The following is a 15,895-nucleotide window of genomic DNA, read 5'->3' on the forward strand; positions in this document are numbered from 1 at the left end:
CAAACTATGATGAGCCCTCAGGGATGTGGCTAACTTTGTGAGTGAACAAAGATCTCATGTGGACATTTCCTGGGAGCGTCTCATAGTTTGCTTGCACTTTTCCATTCCAAATGGAGGTTTGGACGTTTGACAAATTTAGTTTTAAAGGGTTATCCCAGTTAAGATCTAGGTGATGGAAAAAAGGCAAGAGACCTTCCACTATAGTAGATACACCTGGGTTTAAAGGAACGTTCATTCCATTCCTCTTGATCTCCTCTTAGGAGTCCAGCTCTGTACTGGCTCTGAGTAAATGAAAAAATGCCTTCAAAGGTGGGATGCCAGAGTTAGGCAACAAAGTGGCAAAGGAACCCATACCAGGTAAGTGTGAGGAAGGAAACATTAACAGTCGCCATATGCTTTCAAACTTTATTTTAACCTCATGGCGAATCTACCAATTCAGACGAACAAACAGGTTCATAGAACAGAGGTCACGGATACACTGGGCGAGCTAAAGCATGCCCTCCCCGTGGGGCGCAAGTGCATTGCTCTGCCCCAGCAGGCCAGCGCCTGGGCCCGCTCAGAGTTCGGGCTTCAACGCCTAGGAACGGGCCGTTGGCGCCTCCATTTCTCTCGCTTTTCGTGGGGAACTGCAATGGCTAGCACCGCGCCTAGCGCACCGCGCCTAGCACACAGCGCTCAATCACTGGTAGTTGGCGAAGAGGAAATAACTTTCTGGTGGGGTCCTCACCATAGCCCTTTGCCAGACCTGCGCACTGCGTCGTCCAGAGTCGAGGGCGCTCTAGAGAGAAGCAGGTTGTGACCCAGTCCTCCCACCTCTTGGCTTCATGAGCGTCCCTCGGAGCGTCTGCCTTCCTTAGTCCAGCCCCAGGCCTCGTCCCTGCGCCGACCACTCCCCGCGGCCGGAAGCGGGGGCGCCGCGCGCTGCAAATGCCTGCGCGGCGGCTCAACTGTGGGCGGTTGGTCAGGCCGCCGGGTCTCACCAGTCGGCGCTAGTCCCCGAGGCCCTGCGTCGGGCGCCTCTCCCAAGGGGCGCCTCGCCAGGGGTCCTTCCCATTCTCCGGGTCCTTTGAGCTAAGTTTGGTGGGACCCTCCTTCCAGCAGCGCGGGGACTTTCGCCGGCCGGACGCGCGGCCCTGACCGCTCCGGGAGAGGGGGCCGCGCTGCGCCATGGAGATGTGCTCGACGCCGGGGCTGCCGACGCCAGGGTCCTTGCTGGCCCTGCGGGTGTCCTTCGTGGACGTGCTTCCCGAGGTGATCCCGGTGCAGCTATGGGGACTGGTGGGCCAGCGGCGGGAGGAGTACGTGCGGCTAAGCCAGGAGATCCAGGAAGCGGCGGCCACGCGCGGCCCGTGGGCGCTGGGCGGCGCCTCGGCCTCACCGGGAGAGCTGTGCCTGGTGCAGGTCGGGCTCCTGTGGCACCGCTGCCGCGTGGTCAGCCGGCAGGCGCAGGACAGCCGCGTCTTCCTGCTGGACGAGGGCCGCACCCTCACGGCCGGCGCAGGCTCGCTGGCGCCCGGGCGCCCCGAGTTCTTCCACCTGCCCTCGGAGGTGCTGGGCTGCGTGCTGGCCGGCCTGGTGCCGGCGGGCGGCGGCGGCGCGGGCGGGGGCGAGCCACAGCACTGGTCGCCCAGCGCCGTGGACTTCCTTAACAACCTTCAGGGCAAGGAGGTGCACGGGCGGGTCCTAGACGTGCTGCTCCTCCATCGCCTGGTCCTTCTGGAGGTGCCCAGTCTGGTCCAGCAGATGCAGGAGCTCGGCCTGGCTCGGCAGGTGCCCGACAGCCTCTTCCACTCACTGCTTAAGCGCCACCTCACTGTGGCCACTTCTGGCGTGGGCCCCGGGGTCCCGGTTCTCCCGAGAGTCCTGCCCAAGCAAGAGCAGCCTGGCCTGGATTATTTCTATCCTCAGCTGCAGCTGGGCGTGACGGAGCCCGTAGTGATAACCCAGGTGTGCCATCCCCACCGCATTCACTGCCAGCTCCGGAGCCTCTCGCAGGAGATCCACCGCCTCTCCGAGGGCATGGCCCAAGTATACCGGGGTTCCACAGGGACAGGGGATGAGAACTCTACCAGTGCCACCTGGGAGGAGAGGGAGGAGAGCCCAGACAAGCCGGGCTCTCCGTGTGCATCCTGTGGATTGGATGGACGGTGGTACCGGGCACTCTTGCTTGAGACTTTTCGGCCGCAGCGCTGTGCCCAGGTCCTTCACGTAGACTATGGAAGGAAGGAGTTGGTGAGTTGTAGTAGCCTTCGGTACTTGCTGCCTGAATATTTTCGAATGCCTGTGGTGACCTACCCTTGTGCTTTGTATGGACTCTGGGACGGTGGGAGAGGCTGGTCTCGGTCACAAGTAGGCGACCTGAAAGCTCTGATACTGGGCCAGGCAGTGAATGCAAAGATTGAATTTTATTGCTCCTTTGAGCATGTGTATTATGTCACCCTATATGGAGAAGACGGGGTTAATCTTAACTGTGTGTTTGGAGTACAGTCTTGTTGCTTGGCTGACCGATTCCTTCAGAGCCAAGGAATAGAGGAGGAAGAGGAGGAGGAAGAACCAGAAACAGCTTCTCAGTCTCAGTCTCCTGCTGAAGAAGTGGATGAAGAGATTTCAGCCTTAAGATCTATCAGGTTAAAGATGAATGCCTTCTATGATGCCCAGGTAGAGTTTGTTAAAAATCCTTCTGAGTTTTGGATTAGGTTGAGGAAACACAATGGTACCTTCAGCAAGCTGATGAGGAGAATGTGCAGTTTCTATTCCTCAGCCAGTAAGCTGGATGGTGTCGTTTTGAAACCTGAACCTGATGACCTTTGCTGTGTCAAATGGAAAGAAAATGGCTATTACCGGGCCATAGTCACCAGATTAGGTGACAAGAGTGTCGATGTATTCTTAGTTGACCGAGGCAATTCAGAAAATGTGGACTGGTATGATGTAAGGATGTTGCTTCCTCAGTTTAGGCAGCTACCAATATTGGCTCTGAGGTGCACTCTCGCAGATATCTGGCCTTTGGGAAAAACTTGGAGCCAGGAGGCAATTTCCTTTTTTAAAAAGACTGTACTCCACAAAGAATTAGTCATCCATATTCTTGATAAGCAGGATCATCAATACATTATTGAGATTCTTGATGAATCAAGAACAGGGGAAGAAAACATTAGTAAGGTAATTGCTCAAGCTGGTTATGCCAAATATCAGGAATTTGAAACAAAGGAAAATATCCCAGTAAATTCCCACTCCCCAGGGCATGGTTCAAACCATTTTACTGCTGAGAATAACAAAATATCTTCTACCAAGAGGGTAGAAGGAGAGCAGAGAGCCAAGAGAGATAATAAAGCCACATCTGTTTCAGAAGCTTTGACTGATGCAACAATTGTTACAAATGTTTCAAGTGAACTAGTTGTGCAGAATAAAGAGAAGCAAACATCTGTTTATTCTCCTCTTATACAGAATTTCTTGGAAATTAAGCCAGACTCTTCTTGTAAAGGAGAGCTAAAAGTTGGAAGTACGGTAGAAGTTAAAGTGTCTTATGTTGAAAACCCTGGCTATTTCTGGTGCCAGCTGACCAGGAACATGCAAGGATTTAACACTCTAATGTATAATATTCAGGACTATTGTAAAAATACAGCTGCTCCTTATGAGGGAACCACGCCTGCTTGTTTGGCAAAACGAACAGTAGATGGAAAATGGTCCAGAGCGCTCATTAGTGGGGCACAATCTTCAGAGCATGTCAAAGTAATATTTGTAGATTATGGAGACCAAGAAGTGGTATCTGTGAAGAATATTTATTCAATTAGTGAAGAGTTTCTCAAGGTGAAGGCTCAGGCTTTTCGATGCAGTCTTTATAATTTAATTCAACCAACTGGTCCAAATCCCTTTGTTTGGGATGAAAAGGCGATACAAGGTTTTAGTGACTTTGTAAGTAATGCATGGCAAAACAATCTAGAATTAAAATGCACGATATTTGCTTTGGCCTCAATACATGATGAAGAACTGTTTAATGTTGTGGATTTGCTAACACCCTTTCAGAGTGCATGCCATTTTTTGGTAGAAAAGAGATTTGCAAGACCAGTAAAACTTCAGAAGCCTCTGGAGTCCTCTGTTCAGCTACATTCGTTCTACTATTCTATACATGATATGAAAATTGGAAGTGAAGAATCAGTGTATATAACACATGTTGATGACCCTTGGACATTTTATTGCCAGCTGGCAAGAAATGCAGATATTTTGGACCAGTTGTCATGTAGTATTACACAATTAAGTAAAGTTTTACTGAATTTAAAAACATCTCCCTTGATCCCTGGAACCTTGTGCCTTGCCAGGTATACTGATGGAAACTGGTATAGGGGGATGGTAATAGAGAAAGAACCAAATAAAGTCTTCTTTGTTGATTTTGGGAACATTTATGTAGTAACAAGTGATGATCTGCTTCCAATACCTAGTGATGCATACAGTGTCTTACTTTTGCCCATGCAAGCTGTTAAATGCTCATTATCTGATATTCCTGATCATATACCAGAAGAAGTTACCGCATGGTTTCAGGAAACTATTTTGGATAAGTCATTGAAGGCTTTAGTTGTAGCAAAAGATCCAGATGGAAGACTGATTATAGAACTGTATAGTGACAATATTCAAATTAATGCCAGTATTAATGAGAAGTTAGGGCTACTTGGTTGCAAGGGTAGAACAAGGAAAAACGAAAGTAAAGCACTCCTCTCTTTACCTGAAACTCTTGAAGAAAAAAATGAGAATATGAAGTTGTCATCTACAGAATATTTAAGTAAATCAGTAGAGAACAAGTTATGCAGTGTAGAAATTTTGCAAGAACCGTACAAACCTAAGATCAACGCAGCATTTAAGGAGCTCAGACGCTTACAAAGTTCAACAAAGACTAACTCAGTCACTCAATATCAGGACTCTGCAGGAAATAAAAATAATAGTGAAGTTTTTTCATTAACAACAGAAAAGAAAGAAGAAATTTTTGCTGAGCCACCTTTGAAAGCCACAAGAGAAGCCACTGTTTCAGAGAGAAAAATAGGAGATTCGTGTAATAAAGATTTGCCTCTAAAATTTCGTGAGTTCCCACAGAAGAATATAATGCCTGGCTTTAAAACAACCGTATATATTTCTCACATAAATGACCTTTCAGACTTTTATGTCCAACTAACAGAAGATGAAGCTGAAATTAATTGTCTTTCAGAGAGATTGAATGATGTTAAAACAAGGCCTGAATATCATGCAGGTCCACCTTTGCAAAGAGGAGATGTGGTATGTGCCATTTTCCCAGAAGACAATTTATGGTATCGTGCTGTGGTCAAGGAACAACAGCCCAAAGACCTACTCTCTGTACAGTTTATAGATTATGGCAATGTTTCTGTGGTTCATACTAGCAAAATAGGTAGGCTTGACCTAGTTAATGCAGCAGTACCGGGATTATGCCTTCATTGCTCCTTAGCAGGACTTTGGGTTCCTGACCTCATAAACTGTAAGGAAATGATGCATTTCTTTTCCCGAAGGACTGACGAGGCTCAAATAACATGTGAATTTGTTAAATTTCAAGACAAATGGGAAGTTATTCTTGCAGATGAACATGGGGTCATAGCAGATGATATGAATAGCAGATACGCTTTCAGGGAAAAATCAACAATAGAACTTTCTACCCAAATAATTAAAAGTACCTGTTCAAGGTCTGTTAACAAATCAAACAATGACACTTCAGTATTTCTTAACTGGTATAATCCCAAAATGAAGGTGGTAAGAGCTTATGCCACTGTAATAGATGGACCTGAGTATTTTTGGTGTCAGTTTGCTGATACTGAGGAACTTCAATATTTAGAAGTAGAAGTACAAACTGCTGGAGAACAGGTCGTAGATCAGAGAAATTATATCCCATGTCCGAATATTGGAGATCCTTGTATAGTAAGATATAGAGAAGATGGACACTATTACAGGGCACTTATCACTAATATTTGTGAAGATCATCTTGTATCTGTCAGGCTTGTGGACTTTGGAAACATTGAAGACTGTGTAGACCCAAAAGCACTCTGGAACATTCCTTCTGAACTTTTGTTGGTTCCCATGCAAGCCTTTCCATGTTGCCTCTTAGGATTTAATATATCAGAAGGTGTATGCCCTCAAGAGGGAAATGACTATTTTTATGAAATAGTAACAGAAGATGTGTTGGAAATAACAGTATTAGAAATCAAAAGGGATGTTTGTGATATCCCTTTAGCGATTGTTGACTTGAAAAGCAAAGGTGAGAGCATCAATGAGAAAATGAAGAAGTATTCTAAGATTGATATTAAGAACAGTCTTCCCTGTGAAGCAAATGGCTCTGAGATAAAGGAAGCTCATGCATCCCCCAGTCCTTATGTGGGACTTAAGAAACCAAGTAACAAAGCTGTGCAAGATGAAACATTATATGTGAAACCACCAACAGATGAGCTCTCTGAAAGCATTGAGAAAGAATTAAACATTATTGAAACCAAACCAAGTAAATTCTATGACCTCAAAACTGAAAAAGTTTTTGAAGCTTTTGAAAACCCATGCAAAGATAAAATTGGTACTGAGGTACTGGATGGCAAAGAAGAGTGCCATTTGGTTGACAAAGCAAAGTTTGAGGATAAATACCAAATTGCAGGATTTGATACATTATTACCACTTGCTAGTGAAACAAAGGAGATACTAGAACTAAATTCACTTGAGGTGCCGCTTTCTCCTGATGATGAATCAAAAGAATTCTTAGAACTGGAATCCACTGAGCTGCAACATTCTCTGGTGGGGGATGAAGAAAAAGAAGAGCTGGGCCTGGAGCCACCGAATGCACCGCTGCCCCAGGGCTGTGACACAGAAGCAACCCTGGAACCTTTCACGGTGCAGCTGCCCTTCAGCTGTGAAGCCGAGAAACAGCCAGAATTAGAACTCCCTACAGCCCAGCTATCTCTAGATGACAAACTGAATGCTTTGTCTTTGAGAGTTAGTCAGCAAATCCAAGAATCCCTGTGCGCCGAGGACATGAGAAAGCCAGGTTGTGTGGCACCCTTTGATGACCAGCACACGATGCCGTTGCATCTCCCTGGGAAGAATTGTGATTCTAAAATGCAGATTGAAATGCATATATATGAAGAAGACTTTATGGAATATAAAAACAGGGACACCCTTTCATCACTGATGCCTTTATTCTCTGAAGAAGAATCCAGAGATGGGAGAAAGCACAGTAGTGCTTTACCAGATCATGTCTCAGGTATGTGCATTTTTTTCCTTTCACTTTTTAAGTCTAACATGGTGTCTTTCAAAAGTTCTTATTTGTTATTTTTTTTTTTAAAGAATAATTCTTAACTGGATTTGTAAAATTAAGTTTTTGGAAGAAAAATTGACACTGAGGAAGTGAATCAGATTTGGATTGTATGAAGGGCATTTTAAAACTTGGGGAAAATAAGTTGTGAAATCAATGTAAAATAATATGTTATATGCTCGATAAAAGGCTGAAATATCACTTTTGTGTTTAAAAATAGAATGCTTAAAATCTATATCTCCAAAAGATAATCACATTTAAAATGTAAATAAATCATCAAGAGGGTATATGTGTTGGTAAGTTTTAAAAAACATGTTCCATGGCCAAGCACTACTGTAGGCATAAATTTTTAATAGGGATCATTTTAACAGAAATTTTCAGACTTTATCATGCATTTGCCATTCATTTAGAAACCCTTAAACAAAAAATAGATTTAGGGAACCTATATTAATCAGAAAAGTTTTGAGTAAATCTTTTTTTTTTCTTGTTGATACTTTTCACTTTACAAGGGTTAGTAAATCTTGAAGAATATTTATTATATTAACTTTTTATAAATTATTGCTATTTTCTTTGCTACTTAAAGAAGCTTAATCATTACATTACATGGCTAACTTTCAGTTTTGTATAATCAGTGCTATACTTTTTAAGTGTCAATTTTTATATTATTAAATTTGAACCATTGTGCAAAATAGAGAAAGTAATAGAATAATGAGAATGAAAATAATCATACTCTTACCACCAAGATAACCACTGTTAACACCATGGTATACTTTCTTCTTGTTCTTTGTGTATGACTGTTTATATACAGTTTTAAAAACTAAATACAGATTATGCTATCATACAATTTTGAATCCTGCATTTTAATCCCCTTAAAATACTTTCAGAATATTTTAATTGCATAGCATGCCATCCTTTGGGCACACCATAGTTTATTTAAATATTATCCTTGCATTAGATATTTATTCCTCATTGTTACATTTTAATAATAGTAAGTATTAGCTTTGTGATAAGAATATCTGCTCACTTGCAGCATGCTCCTTTGCTATAGGAATGGCTGCTGTAACTACTGTAGACAATACCATTTGTTGTAACAGTACCAGCACTTAGTAGAAATTTTCAATGTTAGAAATCAGATTCACATCCGTATGATGGTGGTTTGTTTTTGGTTTTTTTTAGGAAAGCAGTAGGGGATTATATGGGGAGAGGGCACTAGAAAAATAAAATTGAAGTAAGGAGTTAGATGTAGAACATACTAACAATACTAATTACATGATTTTGATTATGTAGGAATAGTAAATGCAGACTAAGGAAAATACTTTGCTTGTGCATCTCACATTAAGGAATTCAGAGGTATGCATTGAGTCTTACTCTATTGAATTTGGCAGCTCAGCCACAGAACACCTACACTCTGAATGGCTTTACTGTTGGATCCAAATGTGTTGTCTGGTCAAGTCAAGGAAACACGTGGTCTAAATGTAAGATCTTGGAAATAGCTGAGGAAGGCACAAGGGTGAGTGAAGTTTAAGTACTTTATCTCAAAATGTACTTGCAGACTGTTAAGGAAGTTTTACCAAACTTTATTAGACCAGAGAATGCAACTGAACAGATATTTACCTGCTTGTTCCCCCTGGTAATTTGCTGTAGTGCAAAAATCATTTGAAATGTCCTTATATAAGAATCCTAGCAAAAAAGAAAAAAATCATCCTACTCTCTTTCAGCTATCTTTCTTACCCCTAAGATCCTATTAGTCATCAAGTTCTACACTTTCTACTTATTCTCTCTTAGTTGGAACTTTTTATATCTGATGCCACTTATTACCTTAGTTGAGTCCTCATTTCACAACTACATTACTCTAATAACCTTCTATTTGGTTTACTTCTTCTAGTCTTCGTTAAATTGATTGTCCACTGTGCCAGCGTGAAGTTTGTCAAATGCAAATCTGACAACGTGATTCCTATGTGAAACTTACTAGGGATTTCCAGTCGATTGTGTTTCTCCTCTGATCTGAAAACCACCTGTACCAGAGTCACCTGATGTGTTTCTTAAATTGTGGATTCCTGAGCCTTGGCCTGGCCTGTTGATTCAGAATTTCTGGGGTTAGGATTCTGGAATGTGCATTCTTCTACCATTAATATTGGCAAACCACTGATCTAGAATATAAAAGTCAAGGTCATTAACATGATGCAGGAGTCCCTCTGGGATTGAGCGTACATGTACCTCTCCAGCCATAGGTCTTAATTCTTTATATTTTGTACTTCAGATTAGATGAACATCTATTGGCTTGACTTCTTTTATATACACAATTTTCTTGCTGCGTTGGTATATTTAATAATGCAGTTCTCTTTTGCCTATATTCCATCCCATTACCAAACGAGTTCATTCCCATTTATCTTTAAAGATTTCTATAGCTGTTGGCCCTTCCAGGAAGCATTCACTGACTCACTGATATTATTTTCTAAACTTCCCTTTATCCTCAAGCCTTCCTTACCCGCCCCCCAAATAGCTTTATACCTGTATTATATTCCTATTCCTGCTACTGCAAAAGTCTGTACTTCCTGCATTGTATTATAATTATCTGCTCAGAGGTCTTTTCTCTACCAAATTTTGAATTACTTGAGGTTTAAATTTTACCCATCCCTAATCTCCAGGCATAGATACTCCATATATGTTTGTTGAACTGAAGTAGCATTGCGTTTGAAACATATGGTTGAAGTTTAATAACATCATATTCATTGTCTTTTGAAGTATGTTATTTTAAAAAAGGATAGCAATGGTACATAAGTCAGTTACTGTTTTTGGAAGTTGCCAAATTTTTAAAATTTTCTGTTCTTTCTTATAGGTTTTGAACCTTTCAAATGGTATGGAGGAGATAGTGAACCCTGAGAATGTCTGGAATGGCATACCCAAATTGGATAAGGGTCCATCTGAGGTATGGAATTATATAAATAGTAATTAATTAATGAGAGCATTGATCTTAATTTTGAAAGGTGATTTAACAGACTATTAGAAAAAATGAGGAAATCATAATGTTGTAACAACAGTTAAGAACAGCAGTAACAAAATCAATATTTCTGGACTTAAGCCAAGTATCCCTTTGAGAAAACCAGTAATTAATGTTTTACTCCTTGATTTTCACTTAAACAGAATGAAAAATTGATTGGTGTTCATGACTCTTATAAAAGTCATGTTTGAGGTGGAAAATCTGGGAAATATGACAAAATTAAAAAATAAGAAAGTAACGATAACCTGTAATATACCCATTCAAAGACAAACAGGTTGATCAGTTTGGTTTTATCCATATTTTTTTTATTTATATGGAATATAAGTATTTAATCTACATATTTTGGACACAATTGATTTCATTTTATATATAATTTAATTTTTTTTTTTTTTTTTTTGAGATAGAGCCTCACTCTGTTGCCCGGGCTAGAGTGCCGTGGGGTCAGCCTAGTTCACAGCAACCTCAAACTCCTGGGCTCAAGCCATCCTCCTGCCACAGCCTCCCGAGTAGCTGGGACTACAGGCATGCACCACCATGCCCGGCTAATTCTTTCTATATATATTTTTTAGCTGTCCATGTAATTTCTTTCTATTTTTAGAAGAGATGGGGTCTCACTCTTGCTCAGGCTGGTCTCAAACTCCTGAGCTCAAAGGATCCGCCCGCCTCGGCCTCCCAGAGTGCTAGGATTACAGGCGTGAGCCACCACGCCTGGCCTATAGTTTAATGTTGTTCATTTAAGACTATGTAGTGGGCAACTTCCCATGCCATTATGAAGTATCTGGTCATTTCAGTTTATCCTGTTTGGGGTTTGTTGAGCTTCTTTAACTTCCATTTCACAGTATTTGTCTGACAGTTCCAATGTGTGGTCATCTCAGGGTTTGTACCTGATGGTTGTCTTTTCCTTAGAGAAATGGTCAGCTTTTCCTGATTCTTATATGTTGAGTAACTTTGGATTCTATCCTGGACATTTAAAATATTATAAGACTTTGAGTCTCATTAAAATCTAGACAATGTCGAAGTTTTTGTTTTAGCAGATGATCATCCTGGTTAGGTTCATACCACAAGTTATGTGTCTCCTGTAGCTAGTGGTTCTCATATCAGTTTAGTTTGCAAAACTTTTGCTGTGTTGTTCAGGTCTGCCCAGTATATAAGCCACTCAGGTTAGTCTGGGACTCGGTCAGTGGTTTATATGGTAGTCAGGTATCAAAGACTTTGCTGTGCTTATTTGGACCTGTTCTGCATGTGCATAGCTCAGGGGTGATCCTGGGACTTATATTAATTCATATATTGGGGGTTAAAGATTTCCAACTTCTTTCCTCTCTGAGATTTCCTTCATGGTTTTGGCTTCTAGGATCCTCCTTTATTCAGCTCCCAATAGCCGCTTTTTCTGTTCTCTGGCCAGAAATATGTTTTTCTCAAGGTTCTGTCATGCCGTTCTGTTTGACCGAGCCTGCCTGTGGAGCGAAGCAGATAAAGAGAGAACAAAAATAATCTCCTCCTCCTACTCTTCAGATAAACAAGGACCTTTTCCTCATTCCACTGGCCAGAGAGACAGGTCCTCTCTCACATTTTTAGGTACCTGCATTGCCATTGCTGTCACCAGGCAGTAACTGGGGCTGCCCTGAGGGCAAGGCCAGAAGAAAAATGAGAAAACAACACGACAACACCGCCACAATATAATAGTAGTGGGATTTCCTACCCTTCCCTTACTCCATAGCTGCAGTCCTGAACCCCAGGGTGAGTGAGGAACCGACCGCACGGCAAGAGGTGAGCTGTGGGGAGCAAGCGAAGCTTTGTCTATATTTACAGCTGCTCCCCATTGCTTGCCTCACCGCCTGAGCTCCACCTCCCTCCCCGCCACGCCACCCGACTGTGGAAACATTGTCTTCCATGAAACCAGTCCCTGGTGCCAAAAAGGTTGGGGCCCGCTGCTGCTCTATAGCATTTGGGGGCCCTTTATCCCAATCCTCTGGCTAGATATAGGGGATTTCTCTCAGAGTTTTGCATTTTTCCCCACCTGGGCAGTTTTGATTTGGCCTACCCTAAGGTCAAAACCAGGAGACAAAGAAATAAAGAAAGAACAAAACCAAAAACCCTGTAAAATTCACCCCTGTTGTGAGTCACTATTCAAGTTTTTACTTTAGCCCTTAATCTTCCCATTCTTGTTTACTTTTGAGGGTCCTCAGGTAGTTGCTTTATATATTCTGTCTAGAATTTTTAGTTGTAGTCAGTGAAAGAGAGAGAGGTTACAGTAAGCTTAGTCCATCTTGGCCGCAACCAGAAAGCCATAAACAATTTGATAGCTGCGTAATATTTCATGGCATTAATGAACCACAATGCATTAAATAATTTCTCATAGTGTTGGGTATTTAGGTCACTTAAAATTTTTAGTATTAAAAATATGGAACATCTCTCTTCACCTTCTTATGCTAGTTCTTTTTTGGGATACTTGTCAAAAAGAACAGCCTGATATACTTTTTTACATCAGTATTTACTGAAACTTTCTTTTATATTCTGATTGTCTCCATCTATTAATTGTGAAGAGTCCACAGACAAATACATACATATGTACATACAGGATTCTATTTGGATAAAGTACCCTATTATGTGGTAAATAGGAAAAAACTATTTAGGACTATTTAATGTGGACATAAAATAATATATATACACACACAATTACCTCTGGCTTTAAGCCAATTAGCAGACACATAGAAACTACTTATTAGTAAAGCTTTACAATTTTTGATTTGATTACCAACGGGAGTTAAAGATTCCTCAAATTTGAGTAAGCTCTTGGGTAAAGATGCCTGCCTACAAATGAGCTAGTTTTCTTTAAAAAGTGAATATTGTGAGTACGATGCGTGACTATTTCTTTATGATCCATCAAGTCACTATGATCTGGGAGGCTTTCTACTTATAATTTTTTTTTTTTTTTTTTTTGAGACAGAGTCTCACTCTGTTGCCCGGGCTAGAGTGAGTGCCGTGGCGTCATCCTAGCTCACAGCAACCTCAAACTCCTGGGCTCAAGCGATCCTCCTGCCTCAGCCTCCCGAGTAGCTGGGACTACAGGCATGCGCCACCATGCCCGGCTAATTTTTTGTATATATATATTTTAGTTGTCCATATAATTTCTTTCTATTTTTAGTAGAGATGGGGTCTCACTCTTGCTCAGGCTGGTCTCGAACTTCTGAGCTCAAAGGATCCGCCCACCTCGGCCTCCCAGAGTGCTAGGATTACAGGCGTGAGCCACCGCGCCCGGCCTTATAATTTTTTAGTATATGTTTTCTTAGTTGAGCTATTTCATTTTACCATAAGAATATAGCTCACTAATTAGTTTCTGTATCACAGCATGTAGGCACATTGAAAAGAATATAGGGGAAATATATCCCTGTATCTTGTCTTCAAAGGATCTGGGGCTCACCACTGATAATGTGTTTGAATAGCAGCCCGTTGCACAATGATGTCCCTCCCTCCTTCACCAAAAACCAGAGTTGTCAGAGGGTTTGAGAGCTCGCAATTGAGAAAGGGCACTTCACTCCCTGTGTGGAAGGCTCCAGTGGAGATCCAGATAACGAGTATTTGAATAATGGAAAATGCACTCGAGGTGATTCTTCACTATAAAATTAGATTGTCATAATTTTAATGGGAATACTTCTTATTGTTTACTTTTTTCTGATTTATCTAGGGCCCCATTTCTGATTTAAACTATTTTGTACTTATAATAAAGAATTGGTAGTAACCCAGAGTTTCCTTTTGTTAGGCTGTACTCCAAACAGTGGGAAAAGATCTTTACTTCATGTCATCGGATGATACCACAATTCAAGGTAGCTTGTGTTTTTAAAACAAAAAACTTTTATCACTCAGAATTGCCAAGTCTTAGAGATACCATTATGCTGAATCCCTCAAACAGAAATGGTTAATTTCTCTGGATGTTAGTAGTAGGAGAGAAAAAAAACCACTTTAGGTAAAAATGTTCAAATGTGCTTATGAGGATAAATAACCAAAAGGAGGATTTCTTGATATATCATAGGAAATTTGTTGATTGAATTAATCTTGAAAATTAAATGGTGAGTTTGATAAATTCATATTTTAAAGGATTTTCTTAGTGTTAATTAGCTTATATATTGAAATGATCTTTGTTAAATAATCTCTTAGGATTTCTGAAGTTTTAGTTTATCTACATAAGATTTAGCTTGTTGGATGTTCTTGGTTATTTTATATTGTTCATAAATAGCATGTTGGGTATTAGAATTGAGGCACATTGAGGATGAAATTAGCTCTTGGTGACTTTAATTTTATGTGAAAAAATACACACTAATCAAAGAGAGCAAAGAACTAATTGATTATCAGACTTGTTAGCGTCATTCTAGCAAAATATAATATTCTAATTTCATAATCTTGTAGAGACTTGATAGGTACAGTGTGAGAACCAAAATACTAAAAAGAAGAAAAAAAAAACATTTATGTAGGAATAATTCACTGTAATAGTTAGAATACTGATCTGTCTCCCTTCCCTCCTTATAGAGGACATTAAATTTGTCATAGTAGCACAAAAAAATAATTTTTTTGTTTTTACATTTCTTTCTCAGCTTGAGGTTTTTCTCTTCTCGTTTCAGATAAGGAGTCTGAAGGTGATGTAGATTTAACTGTGGATCCATAGATGTGGCCAGTAAGAAGCTGCTCTTAAATAAGTGGCATCTTACCCAGACCAAAAGAGTATTTGAGGAAATTGAAGGCATGTAACCCTAAGAAGATGTCATTTTCAAACACTTTGCTATAAGTGGAAAACGAAATAGGTCTCAGGTTGACTATGCAGTGTATCTATAAGGGCATTGCTGTCTATATCGATCTGGGGTCTTTCCTCTGCTTTGTATTGTTTCTAATCAGTCGAGAGGATTTATTTTGCTAAACAATTTACTAACTCATAATTCACATTTCAAAAAAATGATTTTGATATCTTTTGAATACAGTGTTTAAATTAAAATAGAAAAGTATAGGTTCATGACGAGTGCATGATACGAGGCTACTCAGGAGGGTAGCTTTGTTAGCAAGAATGCCTTCAGAATTTTTGTTTTGATTTTGAAACTTTGGCTCCCGTTCTAATGAAACATCTGACTAATATTCTGTTTGAATTTGGAAGTATTCTAATGTGATATGAGATCTGAATAAAGTTTATCCTTAATGGCATGCTGGTCTCATCTTATTAAAAAGAAAATAGGATTCTTGAATATCTGTGGTTCTTCTCTCCTCTATAATTAGAGATTGGGGGAAGCGTAGTAATCGTAAATGTTAGCTCTTATGCATTCGTCACTCAGTCCCTTTTATGTAGTGGTACTTTAAATACATTTTATCATTTTAACCATCATCTTTGAGGTACATATTAATATTATCCACATTTTATAGGTGAGAAAATTGAAGCTTTTTAGAGAAGTTAAATAACTTGCCCATGGTCAGATATCTAGTGAGTCTCAGAGGCTTGATCAAACCCACACCTATCTAGCGTCAAAGCCCATGATTTTAAACATGATTTTGCAGACTATATATCTTAGCTACATGCTACTTAGCTATATATGACCTGGGCAGGTTATGGGGTATCTTTGAACCTTCAT

At 40.7% G+C, this 15,895-nt stretch overlaps 1 protein-coding gene across 1 annotated transcript; it reads left to right on the forward strand.

Moving 5' to 3' along the window:
• The first annotated feature begins 1,173 nt into the window (after window positions 1-1,173).
• TDRD6 (tudor domain containing 6) lies at window positions 1,174-14,926 on the forward strand. The gene is made up of 4 exons (XM_069489055.1): window positions 1,174-7,234; window positions 8,671-8,795; window positions 10,125-10,214; window positions 14,903-14,926. The coding sequence occupies exons 1-4, from the start codon at window positions 1,174-1,176 to the stop codon at window positions 14,924-14,926; spliced, it is 6,300 nt and encodes a 2,099-aa protein (XP_069345156.1).
• The last annotated feature ends 969 nt before the right edge of the window (window positions 14,927-15,895 follow it).

Source organism: Eulemur rufifrons, chromosome 15, assembly GCF_041146395.1.
Source record: "Eulemur rufifrons isolate Redbay chromosome 15, OSU_ERuf_1, whole genome shotgun sequence".
Classification (NCBI taxonomy): Eukaryota; Metazoa; Chordata; class Mammalia; order Primates; family Lemuridae; genus Eulemur; species Eulemur rufifrons.